This window comes from Rhagoletis zephyria, unplaced genomic scaffold, assembly GCF_001687245.7.
Source record: "Rhagoletis zephyria isolate East Lansing unplaced genomic scaffold, Rhagoletis_zephyria_1.1 Rzeph_scaffold_00100, whole genome shotgun sequence".
Classification (NCBI taxonomy): domain Eukaryota; kingdom Metazoa; phylum Arthropoda; class Insecta; order Diptera; family Tephritidae; genus Rhagoletis; species Rhagoletis zephyria.
The window spans coordinates 401,331-424,589 of record NW_016157184.1 but is presented as its reverse complement, the minus strand read 5'-3'; the positions used below and the strand labels follow the sequence as shown (position 1 = coordinate 424,589).

Genomic DNA, 23,259 nt, shown 5'->3' with positions numbered 1-23,259 from the left:
CGGAAGCCAGCTAGCTGTGTCAATGCGTCCACAAACACGAAGCGTACCTTTCTCGTCAACATACGGAGATAGCTTACGTTATGAGCTGTTGTGTGCGACTTCTCGGACTTTCGTAATACGCTCAATCTCGGGTCCAAAATGCTTCTGTACAAGGCGGCATATGAGTAGCTTCGCTGTTTCAACGTCAGGTGCTGTCAGGCCATAGCGACGTTTGGCTGAGTTAGGATGGCGGCTACCGTTCTCACCAATCTGTTGAATGTAGAAAAATGACCAAAATCCAAAAGGCGACTACTCACGATGACCATGGTATATTTTGGTCGCAGGTCCTCTTCCAGTTCTCCCTGTTGAGTGACGCTGACCTCAGCAGTGGGCCAGTACCGCTCTGCTTGGCGTAGAAATGGTGGACCCTGAATCCAGCGGGCAGTTGGGGTAAAGTCGACTTGGCTGCTGAAACGTGTGGATTCGTCGGCGACGTTCTCCGCGATGGGTATCCTCCAGTCAGAGATGCTGGTAGATACTAGTATTTCAGCCACTCGGTGCTGTACGAAGGGCTTGTATCGTCAGTGCTCACTGCGAATCCATTTCATCACAGTTGAAGAGTCGCTCCAAATAAGGCAATCATTTACGACGACGGAGTGCTCTTCACGAATTGCACGCGGTATAGTGAGCGGTTCCAGCGGAGCGCACTTAGTCTTCGCGCATACGAAACTAACACTCACCTCGTTCTCATAGTTGACTACCCTCCAGTAGGCGACGGCGGCGAACGCGTCCTCGCTGGCGTCCACAAAAATGTGGAGTTGAAAATCTTTGGGCTTACCATTGCAAAAGTAGAACCTGGGAATGGCGTATTCGGCGACGGTTAATAATTGTTTGCGCCATCGTTCCAAAACAGTTGCGATGTCGCTTGGCAATGGTTCGTCCTAGCGCGTATTTCGCCTCCACACCTCCCTCATAATTAACTTAGTGCTGATAATGAAGTGGCTTAGAAAACCCAGTGGGTCAATAACTGACATAACCACGCTAAGTAGTTTACGTTTGGTTGGGCGTTTGCCACTGTTCACTACTGGAGGGTAAACTTTGTTAAAATGCAAATTAAATTGAAATTTATCTGTTGACGGCTGCCAATGTAGACCGAGGACCTTCTCAGTCGCCAGACTTTCTTTTCTAGAATCAATTTCGTGTCTTCTGCGCCCCTCAAAGCTGCAACTAAGTCTGGCAAACTTTGGAGCGAAATTCCAGAGATTTAAACCGGCGTCCAGCTGAATGTATCGAGCTTCTTGCGCCATGGAGAGGCGAGTCAAAAGCATCAACAAAGTCGTCGACGTAGTGGTAGGCCAATATTGATTGCATCGCCCGGATTGTAGCGTTAATGCGATGCTCGAGCGCGTTTTTAGTTTTGACATAGTGCGCTGCACATGGCGAGCAAGCAGCGCCAAATGTCATAACGCACATCTCGTATACGTCCGGTTGTCTACCACTATCGCCGTTGCGCCAAAGAAATCGTTGGGCGCACCTGTCTTCAAGTTGCATCAACACCTGGTGAAACATTTCCTTAATGCCCCCAGATACTCCGACTGCTTTGAAGAGAATCAACGGCAGAGGCCGATACTCTTGCGGACCCTTCAGCAGCATGGAGTTTAAAGAGACGCCGTTGACCTCAGGTGCCGCGTCGAACACCATACGTATCTTCGATATCACCAAGTGTGAGGCCTTACCACTGAGGCTGCCGATGGGTCGAGCTTTCATGCATACCGCTTTGCAATATAGGAGTCCATCGTTGCTTTGTAAGCTGCTGCGAAGCCTGCGTCTCGGCTCATGCGCCTCTCGATACCCACCAGTCTCGATAGCGCCATGAAGTAACTATTAGGCAGATAGAAGTCATCTCGCTTCCAGATAAGATCTGTTTGGAATCTAGCATCAACGTGACGTGTGACCGAATCTAAAATAGACTTAGCACGACTGTCAGCTGCGCTCTCGATTGCTGGGGATGAGCGCACCCCGAAATTTTCGACAGCAAAGTCGTGCAGCAACCAGGGCCCAATTGTACCAATGACTTATCACTTTACAACTTTTGGATAAGCCTGTTTATTGAAAAGTAAAGTTGATAAGTGTTGCACTTTTTGCTTATAAAAAAAAACTTATCAACTTATCAAAAAATGAGTAACTGACAAGTTTTTTGGATAAGTCGATTTGATAAGCATTGCACAGCCAAATTCTTTTGCTTTTCAAATAGAGAACTTTTCCAATAATGTGCTTAGCTAAAATGATTACCGTTTCCCAATGGAAAACGAAAGCTTAGCAAGCCCATGTGCGATTTGATAAACATTTTAAATTTCTCTTTTTTTCTTACTATGTCGCGCGCACAAAGCAAAGCCAATAAATTGGCTGGCTTAAAAATTATTAAGGAAAAATAAGTCCGTCTTGACTATCATATGTACGGTGACCATATTTATGGGAGCCGAATACGGGACAAAATATAATTTTGCAAATTTTTCCACTACAGCTTACACATCTTAAAGCCTTGTTCAATGATCCTAGATGTATTAGCCGTGAAACAGTATCCTTTTAGTAACACCACAAATTTGTAGGATAATTTTCTCGAGATCTTTACCCCGTAAAATTTGTAAAAAAATCGTTAAATTTTAGTACAACAAGCAAGCAATTTTAAGTCGCTAAGGCTTACCATTAATTTTTGGCAGTTTTTTTGTTGACGGTGTAAGTATGTTCGCCTTTTTTTTGAAAGAGAAGCAAATGAGCAGCACTTTCCACTCGCACTTTATTATACTCAATTTGAATGAGTTACAAAACTGCAAACCAAATTTTTTTCTGAAGATTCTAATTAAAAAGTTGGAAATTTTGGTGAAACATTGCAGAATTAATTTTTATAGTTTTGCACAAAGTTGGAAATTTGGTATTATATGGTTATTGTTAGGAAAAGAGCTTTACTTTCATAAAATAAACAACAAACATTAAATGAACTAAGGAAAAGTAGCCAAAATGTCGAGTCCTAATTTCTATTTTGGTCACTGTATGTATTCCTCGGTTCGAATCACAGGTATTCAGATTAGAAAATAATAACTGTTTATGGAGAAAATTACGATCATTTACCAACATCACTTAAAACTCGCCTGCCTATGATGCCATTTTAATGAGCTGTTAAGGCTTCGAAACACCGAATACGGGACAAATACAGGGCACTAAAAGAAATACGGAACATTTGGCGTCCCGTATAAAATAAATAAATTACCAGGACAATGGGTCAAAAAAGAGGACTGTCCCATATAATACAGGAGATGGTCACCGCAATCATACGTATGTTTATATAAATAGCTATGTTTTTCTACATTTAAGAATTATTTATTTGGACCTTTCCAAAATACTGCAATAACAAAAGCGCAAAAACAACATTGCATTAATTGAATGATTTCGGTACCTGTTAACTCCGTAGCCTTAGGGGTGTCTATATTTATCATACTAAATTGTGTGGCGATATTTTTCTTCAACTCCGGCCAACAAATCGTTTCATACATCAATTTGTTTATCAGAGAATTTGCCACTGGATGGATTACTGTACATATCGCTAATATGTGAACCCCATGCATTTGTCCAATTCGATGATATTGGCTACCATTACCTAGTTAGTACAGAGTTATAATAATTGCTGTAGCGGACTTAAGCCATTATCACCCTCACTGTTATATTGTAGGTCCGCTCCAATTTTTAATAAAATTTCTTCAAATTGGCTACGAGATAGCCGAAATTTTTCTACTACATTAATATCTAAACTGAAGCTGATTTTTTATATTATGAGACGCCTTTTATTATTTGCGGATTTTCCTCATCTAATAGGTAAATTTAATAGTTAAAATCGAAGCATTTTGTATGTCTATATTTAATCGAATCACGTGTTAGAGCTTAATTTGTAGATTGTTAAGGTATAATTGTATTATTTTTTTACAATAAATAAATTTATTCAGACTGCATAAATGTAACTTATCACTTGTATAATAGGTAAAATTACTTTTAGCACAATAATGCTAAAGTTAGAAAAATGAAAGATGATAAGTGATAAATACAAATTTTTGGTGCAACGAAATGCTAATAAATTTATATAATTTGCATAACTTATCACTTATCCGCTAAGCATTTCAAATTTTGGTGCAACGTTTATCTATGATTTTGAGTGATATTTTACTTATCAATACTCATTTGAGTGACTTTTCCTTATCATATTGGTGAAACACAAACCTTTGCGCAAGTTCGATAATTTGCTAAAATGTTAATGATAATTCGTTGGTGCAATAGGGCCCAGGTCATGCAGGGATTCATCGTTCGCAGAATTGATATATAGGCAAGAAGGCGTAACTGGCAGGCGTTCACTTGTTGGCCCAAACACCACCCATCCCAATTCGGTGTTGGCGGCGAAAGGACCATTTGTTCTCATCCTCAAAGTATTGTCGGCAGGCCTAAGTGGCAGTGGTCGAGACCAATAAGAGGCTTTGGCATCACCCCGATGTATGGCTGAACTGGCAACTGACGTTTGCACTTGTCGTCGCAGTGTAAGTCTGCTCTGCATAAATTTTGTGAAGGCAACTGTAGATTTGACACCACATACACGTTTCGAAGCGTGTGCTTCTTCTTCATGCCGCATCCACTAATGGAAGATCGAAGGAACTTGCGCTGAGCGACCACGAAACCATTGTATGTAAAGGCGTTGGTTGTTGTCCCGGCAGTCCCAACTCCAAGCTACTCCGTCTGAGGAGCCTTCATCCAGCAATGCGTATGTTTTTTTTTTTTTATACAAGGAGAAAGCATCGAAAGCCTGAACCCCGTAGTGTGGAACTTTAATCCGAATTAAAACTCCCTGTATGTCCGCTGTACCGTATCGCCCCCGGCACCACCGTAAAGTACTTCGTCGGAGGGCGGTTGAGCCTAAGCTCGATCGTACGTTCCTGTTCTGATACAGTCAGTCACAAGTTCCATCTACTTGGCACTACCCGCAGTTAGTCATCATTTTGGCTTCTTCAACCACCACCACTGTCAATGCGTCCCCCCATACCCCCCTCTCAGAGGTCAAGTCAGTTGTCCAAAAATGGTCGCGTACATAGATACTGTATCGTGTACATAACAACCTACCTGCCACCGTGCTAGCTTATCCTCGGGATGATCTATTACGCTCTTGTCGTCTCAGCTTTGCAACTGCCTTTGCCGCGACAGTGGGGAATGACTGCCATTTCTGTGGCGACTCGGTTATGTGCGGAATCAGGTTCTCTGGCGTCGTATTTACTCCAAATGCAGCGCTAAGGAAAACTCGTTCCTCCTGGAAGTTCGGGCATGCAAAAACAACATGTTCTGCATCTTCCACACTATTTTGGCCGCAGGTTTCACAATGCTCGGCATAGTCTAATTTGAAGCGGAAGAAGTATGCTCTAAAGCAACCGTGGCCACTTAAAAGTTGCGTGATATTGAAGTCAACTTCTCCTTGTGTTCTCGCCAGCCAGCTTTCTATGTGCGGTATAAGCCAGTGCGTCCACCGACCGCTGTTGGAGTGATCCCATCGGTGTTGCCACTGCTCCATTGTGCGACGCCTCGCTAGCGATTTCCAGCACTTTCCGTGGGGCTCGCCGTGGACGTTTCTTGGGCCAAGAGTTCGATAGGATGTAGCCCTGAGATGACCAGCGCTGCATCTTCCGACTCCGTACGGAAAGCCGAGCAGACTCTTAGTGCGCAAAGTCCATACACTGATCATATTCCCTTTATGTACGACGGCGCGTCGCATGCAGTTGCCCAAACCTCCGACCCGTAGAGAATAACGGACTTGAGAACACCAGCTAGCAACTTCCTTACGTCATGTCTTGGACCTCTTGCGTTGAGCATAAATCTTGAGAGTGCTCCTTGGGTGGACGCTGCTTTTTCGCAAACGTAATCCAAGTGGTCCTTAAACTTCAGTCTCGAGTTGAATTTGATACCCAGGTACTTGAGCGAGGGTTTCGACTGTACAGTGAATCCTTTACCCTTATTTCTGCCTGCTCTCTGACTTTCCGTCTGCTTATTAGAAGAAGCTATGTTTTCTGCTCGGCCAGGGCAAGGCCCATCGATGTAAGCCAATCAACGATGGCAGCAACGGTTACTTCCGCACATCGTTCTACCTCGGATAAATGTTTGGCAACAACTACTACGGCAACGTCGTCTGCGAACCCGATTATCCTCGCTTCCGCGGGAACATGCAAGCGCAGGACGGCATCATACATGACGTACCTGTACCGATCCCTGAGGGACACCGCCTGAAACTGTGTATTCTATCAGGCCAGTTTGCGTGTCGCATATCAGAATCCTATTTTGGAAGTAGTTGGTGATCAGCCCTATCAAATACTACGTTAAATTTCCGTAGCGCACACAGTATTTTTTGCCAATTTGCGGTGTTGAATGCATTTTTAACATCTAGTGTAACTATTAGGCAGTACTCAATGCTGCCGCCCTTCCACCGCTTTCCTTCTATTGCCCTCGCTGCGATGTTCTTGACGACGTTTGCTGCATAGATTGTGAAACATCCCTTACGGAACCGGAACTGGTACGGGGATAGGCCACCAGACGCTTCTACGGCTGCAGATATACGATTGTTAACTATGTGGCCGGTACGCAGAGGGATCGTCTGGGGGCTTGTTGGCTTTTGGCTTTTGGCAGGAGAACTAAACGCTGGCGCTTCCAGCATGCTGGGAATATGCTTTGCTTGATGCAGGAGTCATAAACTGTAGCAAAAGCTCGTGGATAGTGGAGCATTGTGGTTTTGAGCTCAAGGTTTGGAATAGAATCAGGTCCTGGCGCTTTTTTCACGCCGATTTTTGCAGCTGCCTCAAGTACTTCCTCAGGGGTGACATCGGGGATGCTGCCGTTATTTCGGGTGCCAATGCCGAACGCATTTTGAAGAGGACTATGCACTAGGAACAGGGTGGTTACAATCTTGTTTAGAAGAGTTGCCGAGGTCGGTGATTCATTTTGGGATTTCAGCTGCTTAAAAACTATTTTATAGGCAGTACCCCACGGTTGCCTTTCAGCTTCATCGCACAGTGATAGGAAGGATTCACGTTTACTGTCTCGTATTGCCATTTTTAGCTTTTTCCGCTTGTCTGCATAGATGAGGCGGCAGGAGAGCTGTTGTGGCGTTTCATGTGCTCTTTGTGCCCTTCGCCTCGCTTTGTGACACTCGGTCCGGAGGTCTGCAATCGAATCATTCCACCAGTGACAAGGTTGCTGGTGAATTTACCCGGACTTCCTTGCCATGGAGGTATTACACGCTCTTCGTATCATATGCATGAGCTCGCCAACCCCGTCTGCGGCTGCTTTAGTTGCTGTGTGTTGCTGCAAGGGACTCAGAACTTCGAGGAATAGGTGTTTGTCGAACGTGTTTACTTTCCAGCCAGGGATACGAGGTCTTGTGCTATGCTGTCGTCGGCGTGTTTCTAACTCGAAAATAATTGCAAAATAGTCGCTAAAGGTGTAATGTTGGCTCACCCGCCAGTTTGTACCTTGCGCAATTCCGCTGTGTGCGAATGTAAAGTCAATTACCGAGCTGGATCCAGCTCTGCTGAAGGTTTGACCGCTATTTAACAGTACGAAATCAGTAGCGGCCAAAGCTTCCAGCAACGCTCTTCCTTTACCGTTGGTACGACGGCAGCCCCAGTCGATCGCCCATTCGTTAAAATCACCGCCTATTATTACCTTGCTTTTACCTCTTGCGTGGGCTACAAGGTTGTCCATGATTCTTGTAAACTCTAAAAGGTGGTATATAGCAACTATATACATGAAACTGCCAACCCTTGCACAAATGAAACCGGTGGCTGAGTGGACCAACTTCACCTGCGGAGCCTTCACCCCGCAGCTCCAAATCGCCGCCTTATGGCTGGTGTCTTGTGCCCATCTGACGCCTGCGCCTAACTTATACAGCTCACTCAAAATAGCGACGTCGATCCTCATTTCCCGCACGGTCTGGTCGAGAAGATTTTGGGCTGCTTGGCAGTGGTTCAGGTTCAGCTGTATAAACTTCATTTTTTCTTTTTAACCGCTAGAGCCTCGACATACACTGGGCATCTTTTTCCCCCTGTTGAGTGCGAGACGTCACACATCCCTTTTCGCTTGCATATAATGCAGCAGTATGCGTTGGTGCACTTTTTAGCCATATGACCACTTTCCCCACACTTAAAGCAATTGCTACTGCAGTCGAAGTTACTTGTGCAGTTTTTGGAGATGTGCCCGAACTCCATACAGCGGAAACAGCGCTTGGGTTCCATGCTTAGACGTATACGGCAGTTTACCCAACCAATACGAACTAATCCCACACTTAGGATGGAAGTTGCGATCTCTACGGGAGCGAGGACTGTAGCAGTTTGTGTTCCTCCGTAGGCCGCTCTAATGAACTGCAGCTTGATATCCTTGTAGCGCGAATCCAAGTTCGAGAGAGCGTCGAAAATCTCGTCTTTCGTTGTAATGCCGTCGAAGTATTTGATCTCCAGTTGCATCATATGTGAAAGGGTTTTAAACTCGGCCGATTCTCCAAGTACTCGCTTGACGTCCGTCTGGAACTTTTGCTTCTCTTCAACTCCGGTTTTCTTTAATTCTAATAGCAAATCCCCGTTGTTAGTCTTGCGGATGCCTTTCACAGATCTGCCAAGCTCGGCTAGCTGTGAACTAGACTTGATCTGCTTGAGGATAACAGCGTATGATTTCACGTCTTTGGAATTCGATTTTATAACGATTGCGTCCGGTTTTGCTTTTATTCGCGGGCGCTTCTTCACGATAGTCCATTCAGGATTAGCACGCTTCGGTTCAGTGCCGTTGGAGGACCAACGGCTGGCTCTTCTGTCGCAGGCAAAGCAGCATCTTTATTTCGCTTTGCTTGCGGGAGCGCATCGCTACCTTGAGGTCTACCGCGTTTCCCTGGAATCTTCTCGGGTATATGAGCAGGTTCTTGCGTGTCAACAGGTTTTTGCTGATTCTTCTCGGGAGAATGAGCAAACTCTTGAGTGCCAACTGTTTTCTGTTGGATCGCCTCGGATACCTTCGCGTAAAGGAGCTTTATGGCATGCATTATTACCCTCGTTTGCATATTAATAGCGCGCTTGTCGTGTGTCAACGTGTTTAACTTGTCTATTTTACCGCCAAGGGCGGACAGCGGATCAGCGCAATTTTCTATCAGAAGCTGAGCATTTTCAATGGTGGGCGATTTTACGGCCGCATCAACGTCACTTGACTGGAAGAACGCTTTTACCATCCTATTAGCAGCTTTTTGCGGCGATCGATTCACCAGAGAGCTTTTCCGAAATGCATTTTCACCATTTTGATCACTATAAACAGTTCCATCCATCTTCGCATTGCTCGTGTGCACGCGGGTTTAGCTTAACACCCGAGGTTTTTGTCTTCGCTAAACAAATAATCGCGATCGAACACTAACTTCTGGCAGCACTGTCAAGTGACGAACAGTTTCACCAATGTATATGTATATGTATATATGTATGTAAATAAGTATGTCGAGGAATCGTATATTTGTACTTTATGTGTAAGCACGCATGTTGACATGCACCAATAACATATTTGCGTATGTGTCGATGCTCTTATGCTTTCCATATAAAGTGACAAGTAGTATACGAAACAACAGCTTACCTTCAAATGCGTTAGTGGAGCAGCTTAGAACTGCAGCTTCTGTGTCACTCGATGAATGCTGGCATTGAGGTACTTGTTGCGGTGGCGTATGCCTACTGCTGTGCTGTTGCCGTGCCGCACGCTGCGATAGTGCTTCACCCCCATTGCTACACGGTGCTGGTTCTGGATGTGAGATATTCATACTGCCTGAAACCTCATGAAGCAATTTGTTGTGCATTCGAGGGCACCCATTGATGGAGCATGGTTTCCTTCGATGGCAATCACGTGTCGAGTGATCGGCTTGCAGGCAGGCGAAACATAAGCGACGTGATTTTGCTTCCTTCGATCGGTCTGCTACTGTTGACTCTATAAAACGTTTGCACTCAATAGCGGTGTGAGCACCCTGACAGATTGGGCATCTTCGTGAATGCTGCTTTTTATCTACATGTAGGACCACTCTACGCTTCGAATATCGTCCGCGCTCCTCGTCATAAACGATGCATATCACGTTGGCAAGTGAACTGACTCAATCGCTAAAGTGCAACACAGTGGCCCGAGGCTTGATTGTAGATGCAAAGGTACCCCATTCAATCCGCTTACTCACTGGCAATTTTCCAATGAGCTCGTCGAGAAGAGTCGGGTTAGAAAGTTTATATTCACCATTGGCAGACTGAAGAAATGCGCAAATGTTCTTCACCTTCGTGGCGAATGGAATCAGTTTCCCGATCGCATTTTCGGAAATGGGAGCAATCTCGCGCACTTGAGCCAACTGGCTGCGTATGAGCTGCTCCGGCTGGCCAAGCCTGAACTGTAACTTATCGATGATGCAGCTGAAGTGGCTGGGATGAATGAGCAGCGATTTCACCACTTCGCCTGCCTCGCTTTTCAAGCACTTCCGTAGCCTCTGGTTTTTCCCATAGGCTGCTGTTGACTCAACGAACGCTGTGTGGAATATAAGTCAGGCCTTTCCACCAAATTCTGACAAATCCATAATCTTGCTTAACATCTTAGACTTTTGTGGCAAGAACTGCATGCTCCCATAACCCGTGTAGGCAGAAGCGGACTGGAAGGGGACGTGAGACGAACGGTTGGAAATTGGCTCAACAACAGGAACAGTTGAGGCAACATTCATATAATGTGGTGTAGATGTGATACTGCGTCTGATGGCATGTTGGCTGATATGTACACGGTAGCTGTACTGTTACCGGCTGCGTGAATAGCGGTTGCTTCGACGGCAACGTAGGCGACGGCTGCGCTGCGACGTCGCTGTGTATCGCGGCAGCGCTGATACCTTTATTACCGTTACCTTGGATCGCCACTTTCATCATTGCGAACTGCGTATCACGTTCCTTTAGCATTCTTTAGCATTCCTTCTTGACGGTTCCAGTGCCAGTAGGGGTTACGTTGCTTGGTTCCCTGGCTGGGACAACATTGGGGGCTCCGGTCACATTGGGAGCAGTATTGGTGGGTTCCCTCACTGAGGTAACCTTAGTGGCTCCGATGGCAGATGAAGCTACAGTACTGGCTTCCATAGCCGGGAGGTTTTTCGTGGATCCGGCGGGAGCTGGAGCAGCATCGCTGAAATCCACCTGTTCAGAAAGGTAAATCAAATTAATATGCGGAAACGACTGAACGGATGTGCATGAAAATTTGTACATAGATAGCTCATGACCTACAAAAATAGTTCCATACTCATCAAGAAAAATTTGAGTTATTCGAAAAGGGGGCGTGGTACCTCCCGTACAAATTTACTATTTTATACTGCATAGTTAGTTCTAGAGGTGTTCATGGTAGAGTACTGGGACTTGGAACTGGGGTATATAAAATGAATTCCAAACTCATGGAAGCAAATCAGGGTTATAAAAAAAATGGGCGTAGCACTTCCCGTACAAATTGCCACATATCCCTGGAAGTGTTTGTGGAAGAATACTGTAACTTGGTATGGAGTTGTGTATACAAAATTTATCAATTGCTCATGGAAAAAATGTGAGTTATTAAAAAAGGAGGCATGTCGCCTCCCGTACATACTAAAACTTGTTTAATACATATCTCTGGAAGGATATAACATCTCTGGAAGTAGTTTATATTTGTTATGGAGACTTATTTTATAAGTGCCGTACTGACAGAAAAAATTTCACTTAATGGAAAATGAGAGCCGGCTTCGGCCATATAATCTAAAGCTCTCATGATGCATACATACCCTTTGAGGTATTTAGCTACAGTACTGTGAAGTGGTATTTTATCAAGGCCAGATTTGAGTAAGAAATATTAGAACCCCCCGCGGCACCTCTCAGAAGGTTACACGTTCACGTGACGTATCCCTGGAACCATTTTAAGGCAATCTCGTCTGCACGCTAGACATGTCTTTCGTATGCCTAGCGTGCAGACGAGATTTTATAATTGCATAGTTTTAAACGGCCGAATAAAAAATATAGGGCTATAACAAAATGGGCACAGAAATAAAATATAACATCATTAAATTATTTTTCATATTTGTATAAAAACGTGGGGTGGATCCCGCGGGTATAAGCTAGTAGTTATATAAAAATGATGAAAATCATACCAAAAAATTAAAAAACAAAGAAAAAAATGTATCACAAAATTTTTTCAACTGACACAAATGTTTTCTTCTTCTATTCTTTTCTTATAGACAATGTAATTGCGATGAGAAACCTACCATGTTTGGGTGTTGGTGTCGGTAGTAGTAATGGTAGCAGCGGCGGCATCGGCGTCAGCAGTATCAGCGGCGTTGGTGTCGGCGGTGGCAGCGGTGGTATCGGTGTTGTCAGTGGCGGCGTTGGAATCGGTGGCGTCGTTGGCGGGCACGGTACGGGCAAATCAGCCGCTGTTGCCGCTGCTGCTGCTGCTTTGGATGCAACAACTTCAGCGGAAGCGCAACCACCCATAACGCCACACGCAACGCCGTCATATTTCGCCACAACATACTACCACCTAAGCGACGATGAATGTACGTGTAATACTTTTTAAATTTAAATATAAATTTATCCTTTCTGAATACACATGCGCACATCTCTATGCACATACATAAATATTTATTTAGTCGCTTTCCATATATTTACAATACATAGCACAAAGACCAAGCCAATCTCCTTGCACAACTAAATCCACACTTATGTATGTACATACTTATTTATGCATATTAGGGTGGTCCAAAGCAAATAAAGTAGGAATTTTAATGCTCTCACCCCTTACAATAGTTCTATAGCGAAAATTTTATACCCCTATTTTTTATCTTGAAATCAAAAAATATTTAAAGCTCGCTCAAAGTTTTCCATGTATTTTATATGGCGAAAAAAACAGGTTTTTCGTAGAAATGGTTTAGACTTCTTGAAAATCAATATTTTTCGCTCGGAAAACTTGTTTTCCCTTCAGGACACTTTCAGTAACAATACCCAATTGTTTAATTAACCATTTTCTTTGATTAACAATTTTTATAGGACCCTTTAAAACCTCAAAAAAATGCAATAGGGACCCATAGAAAATGGCTGGCATTAAAAATTGGTAAAATAAATGAAAAAAATTATTATTGGTAGGTTCCTGAGAAGCAAAGTTTTCCGGTCGAAAAATATTGATTTAAAAGAATTCTATTCCATTTCTACAAAAACTTGTTTTTTCCTAAATAAAATACGTGGAATACTGGAGTGCTTTTAGCGACCTCTAAATATTTTTTTGATTTCAAAAAAAATAGAGGTATACTTTTTTTTGAACCACCCTAATATACATACCTACATATACATATACATACATCATTATCTTAATTCACATAAACTCTTTCTAACCCCACATACTTATCACATTTAATGAATCAAATACGATTTGTAGTATAAATAATGCATGCACATTAGGGTGGTCCAAAAACAGTAAAGTCAGAATTGTAATGCTCTCACCCTCTAGGATTGTTCTATATCGAAACAGTATACCCCTATTTTTTTATTTTGAAATCAAAAAATATTTAGAGGTCGCTCAAAGCGCTCTAGGTTTGCCATGTATTTTTATATGAAAAAAAAAAAAAACTTTACGTGTAAATGGTATGGAATTATTGAAAATCAATATTTTTCGATCGGAAAACTCTGGTTATCTGCAGGAGTCTTTCAATAAAAATACCCAATTGTTTACTTAACCATGTTTTAATACTAACGATTTTTTATTGGTCCTCCATTGAAACTTTCAGGGTTTTTTTGGTTTTTTGGCGGACCTATAAACTATAGTTGCGATGAGAAAATGGCTAAATAAATAATTGAGTATTATTATTGGGAATCTGCTGCAGAGAAACAGAGTTATCCGATAGAAAAATATTGATTTTTAAGAATTCTATACCATTTCTACGAAAAGTTGTTTTTTCCCCATACAAAATACATGGAAAACTTTGGGCGCTTTGAGCGACCTCTAAATATTTTTTGATTTTAAAATAAAGAAGTAAGAAAGTCTAAGTTCGGGTAGAGCCGAACATTAAATACCCGGCGCAAGTATTAAATATATGTGTTTTCACCTTTCCGAAAGCAACCGATAGATGGTGTATAAATTTTGAGTAAATTAGCGTCCTTAAATTTCGAAATATTGCAGTTTCAAGCATTTCTGAAATTTACCGTTATATGAAAAGCGGCCGTAATTTTAGGCCGATTTCAATAATTTTCAACGTTTTGCTTTTATGTGGCAGGCACAATAAAAATACCGAGTTTGGTACAAATTGGTAGAACGGTTACCGATATACATATATGTGATCATAAGTGGGCGGTGCCACGCCCATTTTTCCAAAATCTTACCATAAACGTATTTCTTGGTAAAGAATTGTTGCAAGCGTAAATTTTGAATAAATTAGCTTTTATATTTACTGATTTATCGAAGATTTTGTATTTCTCTAAATTACCGTTATATGGGATGTGGGCGTGGTTATTGTCCGATTTTTAAAATTTTCAGTCATTTAGTATGCTGTATCAAGGCCAACAGCTGTGCCAAGTTTGGAAGAAATTGGTGTAGCCGTTACCAAGATATACACATATAACCATAAGTGTGCGTAGCTACGCCCATTTTCCAAAAATTTATAATATTCTTTTTTTTCGTCTAAAAGTTGTTGTAAATATCAATTTTGAGTGAATAATTTTCAGTAGTTACTAAAATATCGCAGTTTTCTTATTTCCGAAAATTACCGTTATATGGGATGTGAGCGTGGTTATTGTCCGATTTTTAAAATTTTCAATCATTTAGTATGCTGTATTAAGGCAAACAGCTCTGCCAAGCTTGGAAGAAATTGGTGTAGCCGTTACCAAGATATACACATATAACCATAAGTGTGCGTAGCTACGCCTATTTTCCAAAAATTTATAATATTCTTATTTTTCGTCTGAAAGTTATTGTAAATATCAATTTTGAGTGAATTATCTTCAGTAGTTACTAAAATATCGCAGTTTTCGTATTTCTGGAAATTACCGTTATATGGGAAGTGGGCGTGGTTACAGTCCGATTTCGCCCATTTTCAATACCAACCTACCTTGGATTAACGGAAACCTACATACCAAATTTCTTTGAGATATCTCAATTTTTGCTCGAGTTATCGTGTACACGGACGGACGGACAGACGGACAAACAGACATGGCTTAATCGATTTCTCTATTCATTCTGAGCATTTATGTATACATTTGTCTATATCTATCTCGATTCGTTTTGGCTGTTAAAAACAACCGTTATGTGAACAAAATTAATATACCCTTGTGCACAAGTGCGCTCGGGTATAAAAATAGGGGTATAATTTTTTTCGGTATAAAACAATCCTAGGGGGTGAGAGCATAAAAATTCCGACTTTACTTTTTCACGTGTATTTTCGGACCACCCTAATGTACATTTATGTGTATACTAGATCGCCCTCACCCGCTTCCCTGTGTGCATGATATTTCTGCGTGATACATTCTGTGTATTTTCAATATCACTCAACATACTTAAACTATGCCGGTAGACAGAAGATTTAAAATTTTTTTAACCATTTTCAAAATATTTTCAAACTAAGACTTTCTTAAACCTCTCTCTTGTGATACTTTTTCTGACTTTCATGTAGTTTAGAGATGAAGCCCTTTCAAAACCATTTCGATGGATACCCTTATTGTAATAATTCATTGCTATTATTGAATAGTTTGAATTTAAATTTTAAATAGTTGGCAACCTTTTTAAAACTCTTTCGTCTGACACTCATATTGTGATACATACATATGTATTCAAATTACCTAATTCCTATAATTCAAGTTGAATTTGAATTTTTAAACATGTAAAAAATGCGTTTGTATGGGGAGGTGCCACGCCCCCTCGTCTAATCGAGATTAAATCTACCCTATATTTTAAGTTGAGCTAAAGGACACCAGTGTAAAAATTTCATGAGGATTGGTTGAGTAGTTAAAGCGTGAAAGCGGAACAAACAAACAAACTCACTTTCAAATTTATAATATTAGTAAGGATGGACATAATACATTTAATGTCAGTAGTTAACATGAAGACTTTTATCTGCATGCTTATATATGTATGCATTTACATACATACATACATACTACGCAGATAAGAACATTTACATTTACATGCACACATAACGTCACCTGAACTATTTCTTTTGCATACCCAATGTTGTTAGTTATGACCTTTTGCATTACAGGTGATTATACATGTATAAGAGTGGCACTTTTTCATAAAATGTTAATAATATTGATCTGACTACCGCTTAGTTTGCTCTCAATAGTATTAGCGGAGGACGTGCACTTGGACTTCAAAGTAAAACACCTATACAAAATTAAGCTATTTCTTATTATGAAGTTATTTGAGGACAATGTTAGGCCTAATTCTGGTCCATTTCGGTACTAGTTCAGGACTATTTCAGGGACATTTCGGGCCTAGTTTAGAATAATTTTGGAACTAGTTCAGGTCCATTTCGACTTATTGTAGGACCATTTTGGGGCTACTTCGGATTATTTTGGGACTAATAGGGCAATTTAGATACCGTTTTAAGATTTGTTCAAGATCATTTCAGGACGAGGTCACAATTCTTTGACCGTTTCGTGGCCTTTACTGGACTATTTCGGAACTAGCTCCGGATCATTTCGGGGCCTATTCAGGATCATTTAAAGCTAGTTCAGGCCTATTTAGGGACCATTACAAGTCAATGCAGCAGAATAACAAAAAGGTTTTTTAAACTTTATACATTTGGCTCACTATTTATATCACTATTTTATACGGCGAAGTTTTTTTTAAGTTATGAATTTGTCAAAAAGGGCACCTTGGTATATCAATATGTTGAAAAAAAATCACTTTTATAACTTCAGTAAATTATAATAAAGGAATTTTAGACTGAAGGCGAATAAGCTAAGAATACGGGAATGGATAGACTAACCAATATATGTAGGGCAGGTAGGGCCACTACAAAACAACTGAAATAGTTATTTGGAAGCTATTGTCAATGGAATACCCTAGATGTGTGAAATGCGACACTATTCATATAATTCTCTGGGTCGTTAATCTATAAAATGGTAGCACATTGTGGCTGTAGTAGTAGTAGTAGTAGTAGTATCTATATTTCATCATAACAGTTTTATTGCATATTACTACTTTGGTATGAAAATAATAATTATACAAATAAAATAAACAAGGAGTTATGACATCAATATTATATGTTATGTGTCATACTAAATGTTAATTGAAAGTAATTAAAAATAATAACATTGCAAGCTTCGAAAATTCATTTACAACCACGTTCCTAATTTTAGTGCTATCCATAAGATATTTAAATAATTGTTTATCATTTTATCCATTATGTTGGTATAAAACATGCGTTGTTGACTTTTATGCTAATTCAATAAAAGTTGTTGTCCTTCCTTTGGCTAGACTCTCTAAAAGCGAGGATGTGAACGCTTGTAGGCAGGTTAGAAGACACTTTCTCGTTAGGATACGCGATGACCTAGTTCTAGGTAAGCTGAGGCACCGAGTAACAAAAAGCATATTCGCGCGGAGGGTATGTAGATATTGGGGCTGACAGCCTGTCTCTACATGCAGCATGTAGTTCGGCGTATTCGACGGTAGGAAAATAAGTTTTTTTAAGAAAAAAAGATTTTTAGAAGATTTCTACGTGGTCGTGTTCTTCCATGCCTTACACATGAGCGCCATAAAACATAATTTATCTGGCGGCTGAATCATAAATTTTCATCTTCTTTGTCAAACAGATACTACGAGGATTTTTAATGTGTCTCAGGCAAGTCGCGTGAATGGCATTCTTATAGCCTAGTTATGCATAGATACTTTGCACTGTTATACCATTTTTACGTAAAAATCAAAACCCAACAGACTTCTACATGTGAAGTGCTATGCGATGGATAACCGCTTACAAATAAAACTTATTTAATAGATTCGTTATGTGACAACTCTCAAGCAACGCCAAGTAAGCATAACTGAACTATTAGCTTCTACCAACTTGGCGTCTAAGTGCTTATTAAAAGAGAGATGACAAGTAAGAAGCACGCCTAAATATTTGTATTTGTTGAGGACTTATATAATCTCGTTACCAAAACGCCTACTCGCATATACATTTTTATAAAATAACAACGAACATGACCGCATACATACATTGTTTAAACTGCATAGGTAGCCCCAAACTCGCAACGTCGCACAGTGGTCGTCGAAGCCATGTGTAATGCAATGTAATGTGTGATGTCAAATTAATAACCAATTTTTCTAAAATTAAGAAAATCTTTTTGAAAATACCACTGATTACGTTTTTTGACATGCTGATCACGAATTGTCAAATTAAAACCTTGACAGTTGACAGCTGTCAAATGGACTGTGAATTTTTCTAAAAATAAGACAATCTTGTTAAAAATGCCACTGGTTAGGTCTGTCGAAACTGGGGAAACTTTTGCCTTCTCATCGCCCTCTTCTTAAAGTTTGTGCGTAGAGGGCAAAGAGAAGGTTGCATTTTTCGGTAGAAACGAAATCGGCATAAAACAGTGGCGTAGCCAAGGGGGATATGGGGGGATAGACTCCCCCCCCTTCGTCATTGAACTACAATTATTTACTTTTGAATTAATAACACAATACTATCTTATCCTTCTGATTTAAAATGTTTTTTATTTCAGACGGATGACAAATTATCTTTTAATGAATATATGAGTAGTCCACTTGCAAACAGCGCTATGTGATTTTATAAAAGTAAACCATAAATTAAAAAAAAGTCTACGACAACAAGTAACATCCGAACTGTATCTTTTTTTATTACCTGAAAATTTGGATAAATAAGAGCCTAATACCATTAAAAAAATAAAATTGCAGTATGGTAGATTTGCAAATTTTATATTTAAAAATTTAATATTGCAAGTTTTGAAACAGTAACTTTTACATAGCTAGCTTTTTTTTAGCTTTTCGCGTTCTCTCCTCTAGGAAGATTGGTTTGCTTCTTTTTGCGACCTCTTCCACTAGGCACCGAAACTACCATGTTTTCTTGCAATTTTCTTAGTTCATACGAAGAGGAGACATTTGAAAGTGTATAAATAAGTATTATAGCGGCTTTTGCAAGAGTAGTTAACATTTCATGCTATTTTTTTTCAGAATATAGAAAAATTTTTCACTCTGCTGTTAGTGGACATGAAACCCACCAAAACTAAAAATCTAAACAAAATTTACATAGCGCACTTTGCAAGTGGACTACTCAATTGTTGAATACACAGGCCAACAAAAATGAAAAAAATGTTGGTGCGACAAATGTTAAAGCTATTTTTGATAGATTTTTTTGTGCTGATTACGAATCCGTAAGTGCAAAGGATCCAACACGTACAGGTTTTGAGAAAATCGAGGTCAAAGTGTCAAAAAATCGGGCTTTTGCAATATTTGAGAAGCTCTAGCAAAGAGTAAAAAGGTGATAGAACCTTCTACTTAGGCTTAGATTAAAGCAAGAACCCTCAACTACTATCCTTGAAAATACCATTCCTGACATTGAATTTATCGTCATTTATACTCATTTATTGAGCAGTAAAATTTGACAAAAAATATATAACGGTAGAAATGGCACATACATACATGTATGAAAGAATGCCCACAGGCGACGCACTATAGGCAAAACACGAGTTTTTTTTCAAAATCGTAGATATTCGTTTAGAAAAGAGATAATGGAATGCAGCATTTAACCCTTTAATGCAGATATGAAACGCTTTTTAACCCCTTCAAGGCAGAGGAAAAAGGTTCTCAATATGCTTTTAACGTGCTTTTTCTCATGTTGACGTAGATATTAACCGTAGAAAATTTTTTCATAGTAAAATAATAATAATAAAAAAAAATAAATAAAAATAAATAAAAAGTACGTTGAAAACATATTGAGAACCATTTTGCCTCTGCCTTGAAAGGGTTAAAAAGCGTTTCATATATGACAGACTCTGCATTAGAGGGTTAAATGCTACACTTTCGTAAAGATATCGACTAGTATAACCATTTTTGTTAAATACATTTTTTTGTGAAAGCTGATAGTTTACGAGTTATTAGAGTTTAAAGGTAGCTTTTCTTTTTCCAATCTGGCCACTCGGGTACAGCATCCAATGTCCCAAGAATCAAGTCTTAAGATAAAATAAGGAGAAACCTTTCAGAAACAGTGCTAATGGTGTATTAAGTGTACAGCGTGGCGACGAATAACTGCTACCCAAGTTTTTTTGAGAAATAAAAGGGTCCTTTAAAGATTTTGCGGAAAAAGTATTTTATTGATATTGATTGCGTGCCAAATGAACTTTCCTCTCAAAGTTTACACTGCTGGCAAATGTAAATAAGGACTAAAATTTAAAAACTAATTAATGCAACTAAAGTAAAATCTGTGGAAAAATAACAATAAAATACTTTTTTCGCAAAATCTATAAAGGACTCTTTTATTTCTCAAAAATATCTGGGTAACAGTTATTCGTCGCCACGCTGTAGTGTTTTTTAGTGGAATGGGAGCCAAAATCCAAAATTAAAAAAAGTGACATTTTGAACGGTATTTTGAGGGTAAAGTTATTGTTGTTTCCTATGTTATATGATCATTTATCTTCACGATAAAAAAATTTTCATTCCATTATCTCTTTTCTAAGCGAAGATCTACGATTTTGAAAAAAAACTCGTGTTTTGCCAATAGTGCGACGCCTCTAGCCATTGTGTATCACAACTTTAAGTTAGCGATGGAAATTTTTTTTAATTTAATTCAATAATCTGACGATTGACCATGACGATGTGACGCAAGCTCGTGGCGTCTTTTTGAAAATGCAAAAAAAAAATCGCTATACAGCATGCCCCGTCGTCATTTTATTCTACATCTTGCCCATCTGTAACAAGAAATAATTGACAATATTTTTTCTTACATATATAATGAAAAATGTCTTATTATAGAATTTACAAATTATTATACCTGAATCCTCTGGAATAGTGCTATAATTTTTTGTCAAGAATTTATCCACAAACCACAAAAACCATTTCCACTCATCGCGACTCACAAAATTTAATCAACAAAATTTTAAAGGTTATATTGCATTTAATACCACGAGTTCTTTTATCGCCCATGATTGCGTGATGGCTGAGAGAAAGGAGTATGGAGACGTACAGGCCATTAATACTATATAAAGAGTGAGCATGTAGGGAGCGGAGTTCCGAATTTTTTCATGTATAAGTTAACTTAAGGTCGCTGAGCTCAAAAGTTTCGAAAAATGCATGCTTTTCTTACATTCAGGTCTTTGTGTCTAGTGATTTTAGCTAAGAAATTAGAAAAATATACATACATACATACATATTTGTTGAGCTAAAAGTTACGTCATGTGATACTAATTTTTTTAATATATGTAATCGTAGACGCACTTGATTACATATGTAATTTTATAGCCCAGATCAGATTTAGATAAAGGTTTTCATTCGCAAATGCACATGTATGTACAACAACTGCTAAAGGTGGTCTAGTGAAATAAAAACAAGTAAGAAAGTCTAAGCTCGGGCGGAGCCGAACATTAAATACTCGGCGCAAGTATTAAATATATTTTTTTCACCTTTCTGAAACCTACCGCTAGATGGTAAGCCGGGGTGTATCAATTTTGAGTAAATTAGCGTCCTTAAATTTCGAAATATTGCAGTTTCAAGCATTTCNGTTTTGAGTAAATTATCTTCAGTAGTTACTAAAATATCGCGGTTTTCGTATTTCTGGAAATTACCGTTATATGGGAAGTGGGCGTNCACGTACCAAGTTTCGTTAAGATATCTCAATTTTTACTCGAGTTATCGTGTGCACAGACGGACGGACGGACGGACGGACGGACGGACAGACAGTCACCGCTTAATCGATTTCTCTTTTCATTCTGATCATTTATGTATACATTTTTCTATATCTATCTCGATTCGTTGTGCCTGTTACAAACAACCGTTAAGTGAACAAAGTTATAATACCCTTGTGCACAAGTGCGCTCGGGTATAAAAATGGCCGCCACTCTTTTTGGCGGAGTATGCGCAAATTTTCTCTTTGTAGATCCTTTGCGTTAGTTTTTGGTAAAGGAATGAAGGTATTAGTTATACCTTTTTGAAGAAAATGTTTCTTGAAAAATAAGCTGTGTTTTAAGGTCTTGATAATTTAGCAACCAAGTTTTATTATGTAATATTTCATATGAAATCATTATTTTCCATGTTTCAGAAATAAAAGACACTGATGATTTGTATTTTGACGTTTTGGAATGCACCCTACCCTACCTGGGAATGAAAATAAAATTTTCTAATTGCACCTATTTGCCGAAAAAATTTAACGTAAAAGTAGATAAATGTACCTACAAAGTAAATATGTATTTTTATGTGTATGCATTTTAGACAGTGGGAGGTCAAGCTCTTTCTTCGGTACTATATCTATTTCTGAACTCATATCAAGCACTCTTTGCTATTAGAAATAGCTTTAGGGGGTTTCATGCGTACTGAAATTAAAAAAAAAATAAAAATAAATAAATGATTTATTCCCAAGGACCGTAATCCATTGGACTTTTGCATTTAGGGTTATATTCTGCAGAAACTTAGGGATTACAAATACAAAAACTTTATGGATTTTCAAGCAGTTATCCTCGACTTATAGGACTACTAGCAATTACCCGGTGTGCTTCGCTGCGCCTTAAATGTATTTTTGTGTTGTAACTCTCCCCCTAAGCTCTTATGGCCTCATTTACAAAATATTTTTAAAGAACTTTATGAAGTTAGATTTAAAAAAAATCGATCTATGAAGCATTGTTTATTTTTTTTTTGAGTTAATATATTTTCGAAGGTAATTAGAAAATATGTAAAGAACCGACTTTCTCTTGGAAATTTAATTTATAATCTTATAACTGGAGTCTACTATCGCACCCTTTCCTCAAACGTGTATTAATTTAATATTCAAATAACGTATATTTATATAATTTGAAAAAATCTCCCTACTATACAAATATGTACAGCAATATTAACTAATATTTTCAAATGTTGTGAGAGACAAAATTACTTTTAAGGCGCAGCGAAGCACGCCGGGTATTCGCTAGTTAGTTAGTCAGTTATAAGATTATAAATTAAATTTCCAAGAGAAAGTCGGTTCTTTACATATTTTCTAATTACCTTCGAAAATATATTAAC

General features: G+C 39.4%; 1 protein-coding gene across 9 annotated transcripts in view; it reads left to right on the top strand.

The window, feature by feature from the left end:
• ey (eyeless) overlaps positions 1 to 23,259 on the top strand; it is a 405,615-nt gene that overhangs the window by 51,820 nt on the left and 330,536 nt on the right. For 8 of the 9 annotated variants that reach the window (XM_017632808.1, XM_017632823.1, XM_017632816.1 and 5 more), the window contains one exon: positions 12,287 to 12,604. The exons of the other annotated variant lie outside the window; for it this stretch is intronic. In XM_017632808.1, coding sequence (XP_017488297.1) covers positions 12,287 to 12,604 — 318 coding nt within the window. The remainder of the gene's footprint in view (positions 1 to 12,286; positions 12,605 to 23,259) is intronic. 9 annotated transcript variants of the gene reach the window in all.